This window comes from Phyllostomus hastatus, unplaced genomic scaffold (assembly GCF_019186645.2).
Source record: "Phyllostomus hastatus isolate PE091 unplaced genomic scaffold, TTU_PhHast_1.1 phas_scaffold_317, whole genome shotgun sequence".
Classification (NCBI taxonomy): domain Eukaryota; kingdom Metazoa; phylum Chordata; class Mammalia; order Chiroptera; family Phyllostomidae; genus Phyllostomus; species Phyllostomus hastatus.
Window position 1 is genome coordinate 6,874,847 of NW_025334023.1, and position 15,626 is coordinate 6,890,472.

Sequence of the window (15,626 nt, forward strand, 5' to 3'; positions counted from 1 at the left end):
AAGAGGGACTTACCGTTCGCTGCGACCCCCAGGCTGGCGGAGCCACTTTTAACTAAGAATGAATTAGGGACAAACTCTTCCTCAGAGTCTGAGTCCGGGGTTGGCTGGGCCACACCGTTGCCTAGCAACCGCCTCTGGCTCTCATTGGCCGGAGGGGAGGGGGGCGGGGAGGGGGACTGCTCAATAGGGGTTGATGAAGCGGATGAACAATGCAAGGGAGCACCTGCGAACCACAAAGACAAACACAGACAGAAAAAAATAATGAAAATTGGTTTTGAGGCACACGGGGATGGGGGAGAGAGCAAAATAAAACACGCATCAACAGGGGAGGAGGGCTCTCAACACTGGTCGATCTACTGCACAACGTGGCCTGGGGGCGGGGCTGATGTCCCTGGGAAAGAAAGTTGGTGCAAACTCCTTCTGAAGAGGGGGGGCCTCGGTGCAGAGAAGTCTGCAAGGTTTGGAAAGAGGGCACCCTTGAAAACACAGGGAAGCCCTACTGGCTTTGCCTGTTCTCTAAGAGGGCTGAAATTCTGCTGTTTAGTCCTGGCGCTCCTTGTTATCTATCAAACAGCTGCCCTCTCTCCAAGCCTCAGTGGCCTCATGGTAGAATGAACGGCCGCACCAGGTGATCACAGAGACCCTGCAAGCTGGCCATTATGTAATGTCACGGAACTAAAATGATGTTCTTATTAGTGTGATTTGAATCGGACATGCCTGGAACAGGTTCTGGGTGTCATAAAAAAGGTAGAGATTGCTGGAGAGAATGATCCAGGGCCCCTCTCCATCACTGAAATTCCAGGATTTAAACATTCTAATGTTTTACTTTTCCAAGAATCTAACATTTTAAGATTCTTAAATCCTGATACTCTCTGCAAACTCCTTGAGAGCAAAAACTTCAGTAGTCTTCATTTCTCTATCCCTAGAATCTAGCATAGTGTTTGACATATACTAGGCACCAAATATTTGCTGAATAGGTGAACTCCAAGTGTCTAACATAATAGGATCCTTAAATTCTAATAATCTGGGATGAAACAACGCTATAATCTTAGGACACTAATATTCAGTGAGTGCCATAATGCACCAAGTCAGTATGTTTGACTCCAAGTTTCTAACATGTCAGGAGTCTCTGGTTCTAAAATCCCAGCTTTAAGTTCTGGGAGCACACTCCCCACTCTTCAGAAGGAGAAGGTGAAAGTCTGGGACGAGACTTTCGGTGTCAGACAGTTTCCAGTCCCGCCAGCGGTGGCCTTCAGACGTGTGCAGCACATCGTCCAGGGGAGAGGGGACATAATAAGCACAGACATAAAAAAGTTTACAGTACAAGACACTGCATCCACACAACAGCAAAGGCTGCTTCTTGTCTCTCCCCTTTAAAACTGCTATAAGTTTTAAAACATAATCAGATCCATCCAGTTGTATAAAGAGACTGAATCTTAAGAAACATATTGCACCCAGACATGAGATCCTAAGATCTGGCGGGGCTCACAGGGGTCAGTGGCACAGAGACCTGCTCATCGTTGAAATTTGAAAAAAAAATGTTAAATTAAAAAAAAGTTTTTTGTGGTCTGTTCACCAGAAGAAGCTCACTTAGTCACAGTCACCAAATCCTGCAGGATTTTGCAGACTCTGTGACTCTTGGCACCCCACTTGTGGCATTTTGTAGAGTTGCTGTGTACACCATTTGGCTGGTTCCTATTAGAAATTCAGTGACAGCACTCGAAGCAGCATGGATCAGTGGCCACGGTACAACCCCTGAGTGACTGCCCTCTGTTTTGGTTCCTTTACCTAAGAATCTGAGCTGTGATTCACCTTAAAATCATCCAAACCAGTGTTTCCAATTCACCCTGAGAGGGCCTTCCCGGCATGTCACTATGGGGGTGATCATTCCTCCCTCTGACCTTGTCTTCAGTCCTGACATTGTGTTTGCCCCGCTGTATTTGCAGTTATCTATAGCTGTCTCACACGTAATAGCATATGGCACATTCCAGGGGTACAGTACATTCTTGGAGTGGGCTTTGGAGTTCAACAGAATTGGGGTTTGCGTCATGACCTAGCCTCCTATTAGCTCTGTGATCTTGGGAAAATGACTTCCAGTTACTCATTTGTAGGCCCGCTACCCTTCCCCCTTCATGCAGATGTCGTGGGGACTACAGACACTCAATCTGAGCCTGTGGTATGTACGAGGAAGCAGGAGCCCAGGGTCAGTACTCACTAAATGTTCATTAAATTGAAAGAATCCACCCCATGGAGAAACCCATTCGTGATTGGTCCCAGTTTTGGAAAGATTTTGTTGACCAGGCTGCATTTATTAAGTAAATATACTTTAATTTCCTCATCTTTTATTAACCAAAGACGTCTTGTAATCTCCAATCAGAGGTTCTGATGAGCTGGAGATAACCAGCACCACACCACATTGAGTTGTTACAATTTCAGACAAAAGCTCAGAAATATGATCTGCTGTTTCAGGGTATTTGTTACAGCCTCTTCCTGAGTAAATCTGTCAAACTTCACGAAATAAATAGTTCCAGAACTAAGTAAATTGTTCCATTACAGATTCCAGAGTCCCTGGGCTGAGAACAGCACAGTGCCCTCCCAGGCCTCATGCCTGTTTCTTCTCCCTTCCACCCAACCACCTCAACATCATCCAAACTAGTGTTTCCAAATCACCCTGGGCCTCCAGGGTTGTCCTGAATACTCCTGAGCCAACATGCAAAGCACCTAACCAGGTGCTGGGCCCCTTAGTAAGTACCCAATAACTCATGAGGTTTCTGTGAAATACAATGCTATTAGAAACATGTTAATTCTCTCCCTCTTATTTATCAGCATCTACAGAAGCAGGGTAGAATTGTATTAAAAATACAGTGGTATTAAGAGACAATACATTTGACTTTTTAAATTTATTAAGTTTTATTTTTTGTATGTGTTAAATCTTAGGAAATGTGGACATTCGATTTTTAAAAAAATCATCATCTGAGGATATGTTTATTGATATTTAGAGACAGAGGAGAGGGGGAGAGGGACAGGGAGGGAGGGAGAAAGAGTTGGGGAAGGAAGGAAGGAAGGAAGGAAGGAAGGAAGGAAGGTAGGAAGAAGCTTGGTTGATTGGTTGCCTCCCATATGTGCCCCGACTAGGGATTGAACCTGCAACCTAGGTATGTGTCCTGACCAGGAATCAAACCCTAAACCTTTTGGTATACAAGATGATGCTCTAGCCAACTGAGCCACCCAGCCAGGGCAACATCTGACTTTTAATTACACTACTTGCTAGCTCTGTATACATGACTTTGGGCAATTACTTCACTCTTGTGCCTCATTTTCCTCATCTATATAATGGAATAAGGAAAAAAAAAAAAGAATACCTACTACATAGGGTTGCAGTGAAGATTAAAGGAGTTAAAACAAGTAACATTGAAAATAGTGTAGCAGCCAGTAAACACCTAATAAATGTTAGATGTTGCAATGCATAAATACATGTATATAAACTGAGGGCACTGGCTTTCTTCATCTTTTCTTTTTTATAAGTGCAGTGCATGATTGCAAAAGTATGGGAAACACTGTTTCATTCCACAAACATTTCCTAAGCATCCACTGATTGGCTAGAAGGCGAGAGTGATGCCAACTGTGAGAGAGACAGCCCCAAAGAAGCAGTGGGTGGAGAGGGAGAGCGTCACTTGGAGCTCTGAGCAGGGTAGTGGTGGAACCTTTCAGAACAGAAGACAGCCCAGTGCAGTGAGAGGATGATAGGCAAGAGGCTAATTTCAACAGGAGGAACTGGAAAGGCTTTCTGGAGCCAAAGAGGATTCCAATGGGAAGAGATGGGGGCATAAGCATCCATCACAGTGAAATGAACACCGCACACGCAGCTTAAGGTTCTCATTCTTTCATCCTTTGTCTGGCATCCAGGTTACTTCACACACCCCTTATTTCTCAAGTATCATGGATTAGTTATCAGTAACTTCCCACCAAGCCTACTGAGATATGCCAGCCTGCTCCCATTTCCAGAAACTCACTGCTTTCTCTTTTGTCTAAGTTTGCTGAGTTGCACAATCTTAGGGCACACTGAATCCATCTGAATGACACCTCTTGGAGCACAACTACAAAGTCTTGCCTGAGTTTTTGCACATGTTCTTCCTTCTCCCTGAGAGCTTCCTCTCATCTTCCCTTTTCTTCATTGTTACTACTCCATGTGTCTCGCTAGCTCCTGCTCATTCTTTGGCTTAATCTCAGGCTCACCTCCCCCAGGAAGAATTCCCTGATGCCTTTCTGGGTGCCTCCATAGCTCCCTGTACTTCCCTGTTTCAACACTTCGCACACTGTAGTGTTCAGTTGTCTGCTGTATCCGCCCACTAGACTGCCTGGCTTGCCCATTACCTATTCCCTAGTGCCTAGCACAGTGTCTGGTACACAGAAAGCATTGGTTAATATTGGTTAAAAGAAGAAAGGGGAGCAGGAAGTAAGGAGAGTGCTTGGATTATGGAACAAAAAGCTTATGTAAAGAGAATAGTGAAAAATGAGTCTTTAAACAGTAGGTTTAGGCCTTGCACACAATGAGAAGAAAATCAGACCTTAACTGGGGAGTTGTGGGAATTTTTACTTATTCTTTTTTATTTTTTAGAGAGAGAGAGAGGGAGAGAGAAAGAGAGAGAAGGAGGAAGCAGGGAGCAGGGGGCGGAGAGGGAGAGAGAGCAGGGGAGAGAGAGAAAGAGAGAGAGAGAGAGAAGAAAGATTGATTTGTTGTTCTACTTATTCATGCATTCATTGGTTGCTTCTTGTGTGTGCCCTGACCAGGAACTGGACCCACAACCTTGGCCTATCAGGATGACACTTTAGCCAACTAAGCTACTGGGTCTGGGTGAGTTGTGGAAAAAATTTTTTTAAAAGATTTTATTTATTTATTTTTAGAGAGGGAAGGGAGGGAGGGGGGAGAGAGAGAGAGAGAGAAACATCAATGTGCGGTTGCTGGGGGTTATGGCCTGCAACCCAGGAATGTACCCTGGCTGGGAATCAAACCTGGGACACTTTGGTTCCTAGCCCGTGCTCAATCCACTGAGCTACGCCAGCCAGGGCTGAGTTGTGGAAATTTTTTAAAGGCAGGAACCTGTGCTTTAGAGGGATCTGCTCTTTAAATCTGAGGCATCTGCTCAGCCACCCAGATCTCCTTTCTAATTGGCTCAGCTCAGCCAGGATGCTTGCCTTCTAGGTGGGGCCCAGGTGCATATTTATTTAGGCAAATAAGGATGCCTGATGCCAGGAGACAATGAAATTGGAGTTTAGGATTGCCTTCCCGTGTATCCTGATCAGCAGCTGAAGGGATCCTGGTATTATGGAATTTTCCATTGGCCATGGTAAAAAAGAGACAAGATAATTGAAATGAACCTCCCTACTCTCATTCCAGTGACTAAGGGGGGCCAGTGAAGGGTGGAGGGGAGCCGTCTAAGTCTTTTAGGAGGTCTCTGTGAGCCTAGCTCTAAGTAGATGAGGATGGAGAAAGAAACCTACAAAGTGACACACACAGACAACCATATGGGTGGGGTGGGACAGAGGGGCCAGGAACAAACATTTGCAGAGCTCCTCCTGGAGGCCAGGAACTTGGCCAGGTCATGTAGAAGATCTTTTCCTCACAACAAACCTATGGTTAGGAAAACTCACCCCAATTTTCAGGGTCAGAAAAAATGGAGGCTTAGAAAAGTCAAGTAATCTGTTATAGGACCTGGGAAAGAACCCAGAACTGCAATGCTATTTCCATCAAGTGATGTGAACTAAATTGATCAGCCCTGGTTTGGAGAAGAAAAAGGGAGATTCCTTTCCATCCACTGAAACACATGTAAAGTGGAAAGGCCACCGACTTCCTATCACATAAACCAGGGGTCAAAGCCCAGTCTTACACTGGGTATATGGATGGCCTTGGGTAAGTCACTTACTTCTCAGTTTTCTCCTTTGAAAAATAGAGTGCGAATACCCACTGAGAAGAGTTGCTCCTGGATTGATGACATTATGCTTGTGTGAACCTCAGCAGTCTCATTGGAAGAGCTCAACCAACATTGATTCCCTCTACCATTCCTCCAGCTATAGGTCTTCCATAGTAAGAAGGGGGTGGTTTGGGGACCAAGCAGTTACAGACCTACAAGCCTGCCAGTGACACCATTATTAATGTGTATTACTTGTTGAGGTAAAAAAAAAAAGAGGGGAGGTGTTAGGGAGGCAGCCGTGACATAGGAAAAGAACATGTGACCAGGGAGTCCTGAGATCTGCCATTGCATGATTAGATGGTAGCTTTCCTTAGCATCTGAAATGCAACCTATAACTAGGGCAAGCTAGTTCTCAAGGATGAGCCTTCCAGCATTCCAGATTCTGGGTATGTCTGTGGGATATGCCATGAGACTAAATGGTGAAGGGCTAGCTGATGAACAAGTTTATTATTGTGTCAAAGAAAGAAAGCCATTAATGAAGTAAGTACACTAAAAAACAACAACAACAACAACAACAACAACAACACTTTTCTCAGCACTCTGAGAAATCCATCTAAACACCCAAATGGAATCTTATGGATCTATGTTAAACCCCATGTAGGCTACAGCACTGAAAATCCTGGCCTGCTCACACAGTGGGGAAGGATGAGTCCCTGTCTATAAAATCAGAGCACCCACTGTGTGCCGTAGGGACAGCACTTTCTCCCCAGCCAGGTTCCCTGGATTATTACTGCAAGATCCTCCCAATAATCTTTAACCTGGCAGGCCTGCATTTTAGAAGTTAGTGTGTAAAATGCTTTGCATAATGCCCAGTACATAGCAATTACTCAGCAAATGACATTGGGCCGGAGCGGGGGGTGGGGTGAGACAGGGAATGAAACAAGATCCTTGGGCCCACACAGGTACCTCATCTTGATGGAACCCTGGGCTGGCGGAGTCAGCTTTCCTGTGAAGGCCAGCTGTGTTTCACCTGCTCAGTCTCCTTTCTGGAAATACTCTAGTCCCTCCACTTAAAACCATATGCAGCCCTTCTCTTCTCATGCACTGACTTCATACCTATTTCCTCTTAATTAGGACTCAATTGAATTAGTAAAACCTCAGTTCAGAAGAGAGGATGGGGCATTGAGGAAAATGGGGATCTCCTCTGGCTCAGAGTCTCAGCTCAGAAAAGGTCTGCAGAACTGATTCCTGCAGTATTTGGAATGAATTGAACTCCACTGCTGCAAACCATTTCAAAGTGCTAGAACCTGTAACTAGAGACCTGGAGGGACTGGACATTCTGGTTTGTCAGTGGCTGCCCTAGTTTACATCTGGTACCTTGCATTACTTAGTGTCCCACCTTCACCCTAAAAATGTCCTGATTTGGACAACTAGTTATAGGGCCATCCCATTTGGGGGCAGTATAGATTCAGCTCCACATCAGAGGCGAGAGTCTGCTGCAATAGACTAGGGGTCAGGAGATTGGGTGCAAGTCAGCAATATGCTGTGGGGTCGTGGGGAAGTTCTCTGACCTCTTTATGCCTCAAAGGCCCCATCAGGGTGTTGTGAGACTCGGACACGCTGAGGCTCTTTGTGGTCCAACTTCCTACAGGACAGGAGTAACAGCAGTCCACGTCTCAGGGAGACTGCTCTGAGCATTAAAGGAGATTGTAAAAGAAATAGTTTAAAAATGATTTCAGTTACAATGGAAAGTCAGACTCCTTCAGCATAGTAAATGCTCATAAAACATTTATAGAATGAATATGTATAAATTTGTAGGAGAAAAGATCAGCTCAAAAAATCTTTAACAATGGCTATCACTGATACGGGCAATTTTTATTTTTTTTAAATATGATTTTATGGCTTCAAATTTTTCTACAAGGAGCACATATAGTTCTTTTTATACTTTCAAAATTACTTTTTAAAACTTCAGGGGGAAGTGAAATAATAAATGTGAAAATATCTGGCATACACTAAGTACAAAAATAGATGTGGGTTTTAAATACAGGCAAGATTTTAGGCACTGATATTGGTAGTATACTTTGGGAAAACCTTTTAACCAAACAATTCCACTTCTAGGAATTTACCCAATAACATAATCATGACTTCACAAAAGATTTACTTATCAAGATATCCATTACAGCATCACTTGTAATAGTTAAAAAGTAAAAAAAAGATTTAGATGTTAAAAAGGAAAAAGATCCTTATGTTAAAAATGCCTAATTATGTAAATGAAGTCATGTCAGTAAAACGTTAATGTGCAGACATTATAAATCATGCTTGTAAAGAATGTTTAGGGACATGGAAAATAGGATCTAAAAAAGCATGAGGCAAAATGTATGAAAGTAATTCTGATGCTGTTTAAATGTGTGTGAGTGCACAAACTGTATAAAAATGTCAATACATGTTACCTTAAAGCCTAATTGTGAATTTTATTTTTTCTTTATATTTTTCTATATTTTCTAATTTTTTTCAAGGAACAAATGTGATGACAAGATGAAATGAAAACAATAGAAGTTATTTTGAGGAGAAGAAAACACACACACAGAAAGGCAGTGAAGACAACCGTGTCTGCTTCGGGTCACTGGTGGGATGAGCTGGCAGCACTGAAGCCTCCTGGGTCCAAATTTGCCTCTTTTCCAGCCTATTAAATCTTGTGGGTCTTCCTCCTGAGGCCGAGCAGCGCCCACTCAGTCAACTCTCCTCTCCTAGACAGTGTTTATTCTCAGGAGCAGGTCTGGGGCCATCTGTCTCTGTGACTTATATTGGGAAAATGGTCTCAGGAAAACAGGACACTGTAAATTTGTCAGGCTCAGCCCATTTGATCTCTGGCTCGCCTCCTCACAGGTTTCTTGGGGCCACTCTTGTTTTCGTTAAGCATCCACCAGGAAAGGAGCTCTGCTCCCACCTGCCTCCCTGCCTGCTCCTGGTGCCCCTTCCATCTCAAGATGGAAAAGAGAGCACCTTCATCTCTTTGATCAGGGATGGCCCAACAGCCAGTCTGCTGTTTGATACAGGGACATTAAATGAAGACATTCATTGCTTTTTTTGGTAAAAAAAAAGCTTCATTAAAATATAATTCACATACCATACAAGTTATAATTCACACACAAGTCATCCATTTAAAGCATACTATTCAATGGCTTTCAGTATACAGGATGAGCAGAAGTGGGTTTACAATAGTTTGTATGGAAATAATAACCAATAAATAATACTACAGGAATAAACTGTTTTGTGTATTCACAACTGCAAACCTACTCTTGCCTATCCCTGTATTCTCAGAGGAGTACAACCATCACCACAACTGATTTAGAATATTTTCATCACTCCACCAAATAAACCTCATACTCATTAGCAGTCATTCCCCATTTCCTTTTAACCTCCTGTAGTCCTGGACAATCACACATCGACTTCCTGTCTCTACGGATGTGCCTGTTCTGAACATTGCATGTGAATGGAGTCATATAATATGAGGTTTGTCCGGAAAAAGTCCAGCCATTGTTAATATAACAAGAATGGTTTGCATGATGTCTATGTAACCTGGCAGTCAAGGAGAGTGGACTGGAATGCACATGTGTGAACAAGGACGACTTCACTGTACTAGTCAGGGGGGTGGTAGGTGTGGTTGAGTGAGCATGGGTACTGTGTGGCCATTGCATTAAAAATGACTGAGTGAGTAGAGCAATGAATCTGCATCAAATTTTGTGTTAAGCTTGAACATTCCTCCACAGAAACTATTCTGAAGGCCGCAGCTACAGGCAAGTGGTGATTGGCAGCTTCATCACAGCAATGTGCCTGCTTATGTATCACGTTTTGTGCAGTTTTTTGGTGAAACATTAAATCACCCAGGTGACTCAGCCCCGCTAAAGCCCAGATGTAGCACACTGTGAGTTGGTTTTTCCCAGAACTAAAATCACCTTTGGTGAAAAGATTTCAGACTGAGGTTCAGGAAAATACAACAGGGCACTTGATGGCGATTGGGGGAGCTTTGTGAGGTCCCAAGGTGCCTACTTTGAAGGGGACTGAGTCGTCATTGTTCTATGTACAATGTTTCTTATGTCTTGAATCTTCTTCACTAAAGCCCCATTTTTCACATTGCATGGCTGGATACTTCATGGACAAACCTTTTGTGACTGGCTTCTTTCATTTACTATAATGTTTGCAATGTTCATCCATGTTGTAATGTGGGTCAGGTCTTCACTTCATTTTATTGCCAAATAACATTGTATCATATGGATATACTACATTTTATTTATCCATTCATCAGTTGATGGAAACGGGTTGTTTTTACTTTTTGCGTATTCTGAATAAAATGCTATACACATTTGTGTAAATGTTTTGGTAGATTAATATTTTCATTTCTCTTTGGTATATACTGAGGAGTGGAACTGCTGGACCAGAAGGTGACTCTGTTCAACCTTTGGAGGAACTACCAGATTGTTTTCTAGTGGCTGCAAGATTTTTCATTCCCACCAGTAGTGTTTGCGAGTTTTAATTTCTGCACATCTTTGCAAACACTTTTTATTATCTGACTTTTGATTATAGCCATTCATGTGGATACAAAGTAGTATCTCACTGTGGTTTTGATTACTACTGCCTGATGGCTAATAGTGTTGAGCATCTTTGCATGTGCTTATGGCCATTTGTAAATCTTCTTTGAGAAAGGTCTATTTCAGATCTTCATTTTAGAACTGAGTTATCTGTCTCTTTTATTACTGAGTAGTAAGCATTTAGTCTTTCATCATTTATTTATTTTGTGACTATCCTGTCCCAGGCACTGCTCTATAAGCATCACTGATAGGTAAGATAGACTCTCTGTGTGAGGCCCTGCCTGGGTACTAGACACACAGAACTAACTTTAAAGGGAAGCCCAGTCTTGTGGATGAGGGACACAGACATGCATTATATAGTGTGAGAGGCAGGGGTGTAGGAGGGGATGAGTGGTGAAGGAGGTGTTGGGGGAAGAGGGCAGGAGAAATAAGAGGCTCACGGAACTCCAACTGTCAGCTGCAACCTCAGGCTCTCACTGGTTCTTTTAACTTTTGCCAGCAGTTTCTTCCAAAGGGGTTTAAGATGGTCCATTTGGGCCACTAGAGGTTCTAATCAGACTGGACAGAAAGGTCACTTTCCATGGTATACAGGGAAGAAGGAAGGCACAGTGAAAGCTGGATTATCTCTCTGTCAAAATCTGCTGGAGATGTGACCAAGGAGGGACTGAAGTTTGTGGCGGGCCTTGACAATCTGTAGTCACAGAGCACTCTGTTCAAGATGAAGGTTCGAGCTTTGCGTTGAGATTTGATTAAGAAAGTGCTCCCAAAGAGCCATTTCAAAGTCATTTATTATTTCCTGGGTTTATATACATATTTCCCTCCTCCCACTCAATATAGGCAGCTGTAAAATTCCGGGCCCCAGAACTGCACAACCGGATTGTCAAGTCCCATTTCTCCTTGGGTACTGCAGGGCTAATGGAGTATTGAGTACAGAGGAAAGAGGCAAGAGAACTGACATGAATTCCGTAGCTACCATGTGTCCGCCTTCAGACCACCTTTATATACATCATCTCAATCAGCCTCATACTCCTGCAGGCGCATTAGGATCTCTCCAACTGACAGATGCAGAATTTGAGGCACACAAAGAACCTACTCAAGGTCACCCTCTGGTGGCTGCAAGGCTGGGCCTTGTTCTTTTGGACCCTAAACACAAGAACATGCCTTGGAAATTCAAGGGTTTACTTCCCTGATCTCTCTTCAACCACAGACGGGGAACAACAATGTTCAAAAAGTTAAACAACTTGCTCCAATCCAGAGCTAGTGATTGTGGAACTAGGGTTCTGGCCCAGGCCACCTGGGCCTACAGCTAGGGTTCTTTCTAGAAACTTACTCTGTCTTTCTTAGAGTCTTAAAGGGGGAATTAGGACTAGTGTAATCAATAAACTGGGAAAAAATTTACCAGAAAAAATGAAGTAAAGCCCAAGCTGTAGGTTTATTGTTTCTGTAGTTTTCTAGATATCTGCTATATTACAACAAAGTAGTTTTTTTTTCTTTAAAACACTTTAAAACATTTCATTGACTTTAGGGAGATAGGAAAGGGGGGAGGGAGAGGGAGAGAAAGAGAGGGAGGTAGAGGAATGTTGATTTTTATTGTTCTACTTACTTACATATTCATTGGTTGACCCTTGTATGTACCCTGACAGGAGAATGAACCTATAACCTTGGTGTATCGGACAATGCTCTAACTAACTGAGCTACCTGACCAGGGTTCAACAAAAGTTTCTTGTGTTTTTTTTTGAAATAATAGAAAGCCCTTTGGTGTGAATGTAAGCATATAACAAGAGGCATTTTCTTTACATTTTCCCCTATAAATGTCCTGATTCTAGACAGTTTTCCCTGAACTTGCTCACTGTGCCAAAGCCTCTGCTTTCATTAGATTTATATAAAGCTTTTTAAAACTTTTTTTGGGGGAAGAGCACAAAAGTAGAAAGGACTAAGCTTTCCAGAAATTACTCTACTCTCACTCCAGGAAATTTTGAAAAATCAAGGAAAGCAATGTTAAAAAAATCAATGAGGCCCAGAGAGACAGTGTAGAAATGCAGAAATGGCTGCTCAAATTTGTCCCTCCAGGATGGGGTGTCCTCCCTCAGACTGAATTTCCCCAGAGAGAGGTACCCAAAGCCTGGGGCCATTTAGGAGGCTTTAGGCAAAAATTAGAAGAAAAACAGCCTTGTTCTCACCCCAAACTACTTTCTGTACAGAAGGGAGCCTTTGAGATGATAAAAGAGGGAAAGGAATAAACGTTTACCAAATAGCTTCTGTGTATCCAACACTATGCTAATCACTTTACACATGGTTTTCAACATGACCTTCACAGCAAGGATTATTCACTCACTCAACAAATAATTGAGGGGCTACCACGTGTCAGCCTCTCTGCTAGGTGCTGAGGATGCAGTGAAAGGCAAAATCATGTCACGTGTCCCAGTCTGTGTTTGTTTCCGAGGGCTCCTGTAACCAAGTAACTACAAATGGAGTATCTTAAAACAGCAGACATTTATTGTCTTACAGTTTTGGAAGCTAGAAGACCAAGATCAAGGTGCTGACAGTGCTCTGCTCCCTCTGAAACCTGTAGAAATCATGCCTTGCTTCTTCTTAACCTCTACTGGTTTGCTGGCAATCTTTGGTGGTCCTTGGCTTGTGGCTGATTAACTCCAGTCTCTTCCTTCCAGTTGTCACATGGCCTCCCCTACATACGTCTGTCTTTATATCGCTATCTTCCTATGAGGACACTGCTCCACTTCAGTGTGAACTTACATTTGCAATGATCCTCTCTCCAAAGAAAGCCACATTCTAAGGTACTTGGGGTTAGGACTTGGAACTGTGTGTGTGTGTGTGTGTGTGTGTGTGTGTGTGTGTGTGTGTGTGGTGGGGGCACATTTCAGCCCATAATACTGCCTTTGTGGAGCTTACAACATAGAAGCTCCCTTTTTAAAAATCCTCACTGGAGGATATGTTTATTGATTTTAGAGAGAGAGGAAGGGGGTGGAGGGGAGAGAGAGGGAGAGAGGGAGGGGAGAGGGGGGGAGAGAGGGAGAGAGAGAGAGAGAGAGAGAGAGAGAGAGAGAGAGAGAGAGAGAGAGAGAGAGAGAGGGAGAGAGGAAGGAACATGTGTGTGAGAAGGAAATACTGATCTGGTGCCTCCTGACTGGGGATGGAACCTGCAACATTTTGGTGTGCAGGAGGACACTCCAACAAACTGGGATACCCGAGCAAGGCTACAGAAGCCCCCTTTTACAGATGAATAACCTGAAGCATGGGAAAGCCAAGTGACTTACCCTAGAGCTATAGGTAGTAAATAGAACTTCCAGGTGTGACTCCAAGCCCGTTTCTTGTCTGCCACACCACCCCGTCTTTGAGATGTGGGGTTTCCTCAGCTGGTGATCATTTATATAAAAGGAGCTTTTATATCCATCATCACATTTAGCCCTTGTGACACCTCTACAAGGTAGATACTATTGTTCCCATTTTACTGATAAAGAAAATGAGCTCCAGAAAGACTAAGGTCATGCAGTCCTTGAGAGGAGGAGTAGGACTGAAGCCACGTGAGAAGACTCTGTACCTATGCTGGTTCCGTGCCCAGATCTAGGGCATTGGGTGGGGGAATATGACATCAGAAATGAAGCCGGAAATCAATATAAGTAGCTAATGAAAAGGCCCTATCACCTAGGTCAGTGGTCCCCAAATTTCTCGGCACCAAGGACTGGTTTCGTAGAAGACAATTTTCCACGGAGTAGGGATTGAGGCAGAGCTCAGGCAGTAATGACAGTGAAACTTTGGTCACTTGCCTGCTGCTCAAAGGCAATGTACCTGGCTCCTAACAGGCTGCGGACTGGTACCAGTCTGCAGCCTGGAGGTTGGGGACCGCCGGCTTAGGCTGCCCAGGGAGAGTGGTCACCCTGACTGAGGATCCTGAATTGAAAAAGAAATAAAGGTGTTGGTTGTTTTTGTTTTCTTTAACCAAAAAGTTTCATTTGGAGAGGAAAGTGTTTGTATTTTGGAGTCTAAAGCCATGCAATATCCCAAGGTCAGGAATTCAGACCTTGCCCTACACCTTGGCTAGCAGAGTTTGATCCCTGCTAGTAAATGGGATTTCTTGCTTTCTAGAGGGGTGGGCACTGGACAAAGCTGTAGTATAAAGCTTCTTAGGCATTTCTTGGGCAGAGCCTGAGAAGCAGCATCCTGTGACTTTAGTGCCGGCACACATGGACTGCATTTGCCTCGGATTTCATGTGGTTGGGGAAGTGAGGCGAGAAAGGTGGCTGCAGGGGAAGAAACACACTGGGGCTGTTCCTACATACTGAGTCCACGGAACCCAGCAGTCTGTGAGGCTGAGACAGGTGGTGGATGTTGTGCAGTATTTGTCTCTGGACTAGTCAGAGGAAGAGAGTGCCACCCTCTTTGGGACAAAGGCTAAGTATAAGTACCCTTCTGGAGTGTCCTGTCAGCCAGAGCATGCCCATTCAGTTCTCAGCAATCCCACAGGGGACCTACCCAGAACCCAGATGGAGTTATGGAGGAAAATTAGGTTGGGCTCTGTCTGCCTTTGAAAAGTTCCTAGGCTAGTGGCTGAGTGAACCAGACAGTGCTGTGAGAGTGGGAAGCACAAAGGGCAGCCAGGCCCTGAGTGAATGAAGCCTTAGGGCACAGCAGCACCTTCTGTCCACAGAAAGGGATGTTAAAGCAGAAGCCTGAATGTGAACGAGGAGTTGGCCAAGTGAAGGAGGCATTGTGGGTGTCTGTATGCATCCAGTGTGTCATGTGTGAGGTATGTGCATGTGTACAGGGGTAGGCTGGTTTCAGTGTCCCAGGCAGTGAGAACTACATATGCAGAGGCCCAAGGTAGGGAGTTATGAGTATGGTCAGCTGGGACTGTCTGGAGGGGAGGGAGTGGAGGTGGTGAAGAGATGAGTGGGAACAGAGGCAGGGTTCAGATCCTAGAAAGGTCCCTGACAATCCAAGGCTTGCCCTCCTTCCTGGATTCTAAGCCCCAGCATCAGGTAACAACTAGGCTGTGCCATCTCAATCAAGACATTGAACTCTGGGTCTCTTTAGCTGTCTTCTAAACTCTCTTAGAGCTTCAATAATGAAAACTATCAAGGCCAATTTATGCTATTCCATTTAATCT

General features: G+C 44.0%; 1 protein-coding gene across 2 annotated transcripts in view; it reads right to left on the reverse strand.

Moving 5' to 3' along the window:
- Positions 1-15,626, reverse strand: part of TENM4 (teneurin transmembrane protein 4) — a 737,235-nt gene that overhangs the window by 284,825 nt on the left and 436,784 nt on the right. The window contains exon 6 of one of the 2 annotated variants that reach the window (XM_045817893.1): positions 14-223. The exons of the other annotated variant lie outside the window; for it this stretch is intronic. Within the exon in view, the coding sequence (XP_045673849.1) occupies positions 14-223 (210 nt within the window). The remainder of the gene's footprint in view (positions 1-13; positions 224-15,626) is intronic. 2 annotated transcript variants of the gene reach the window in all.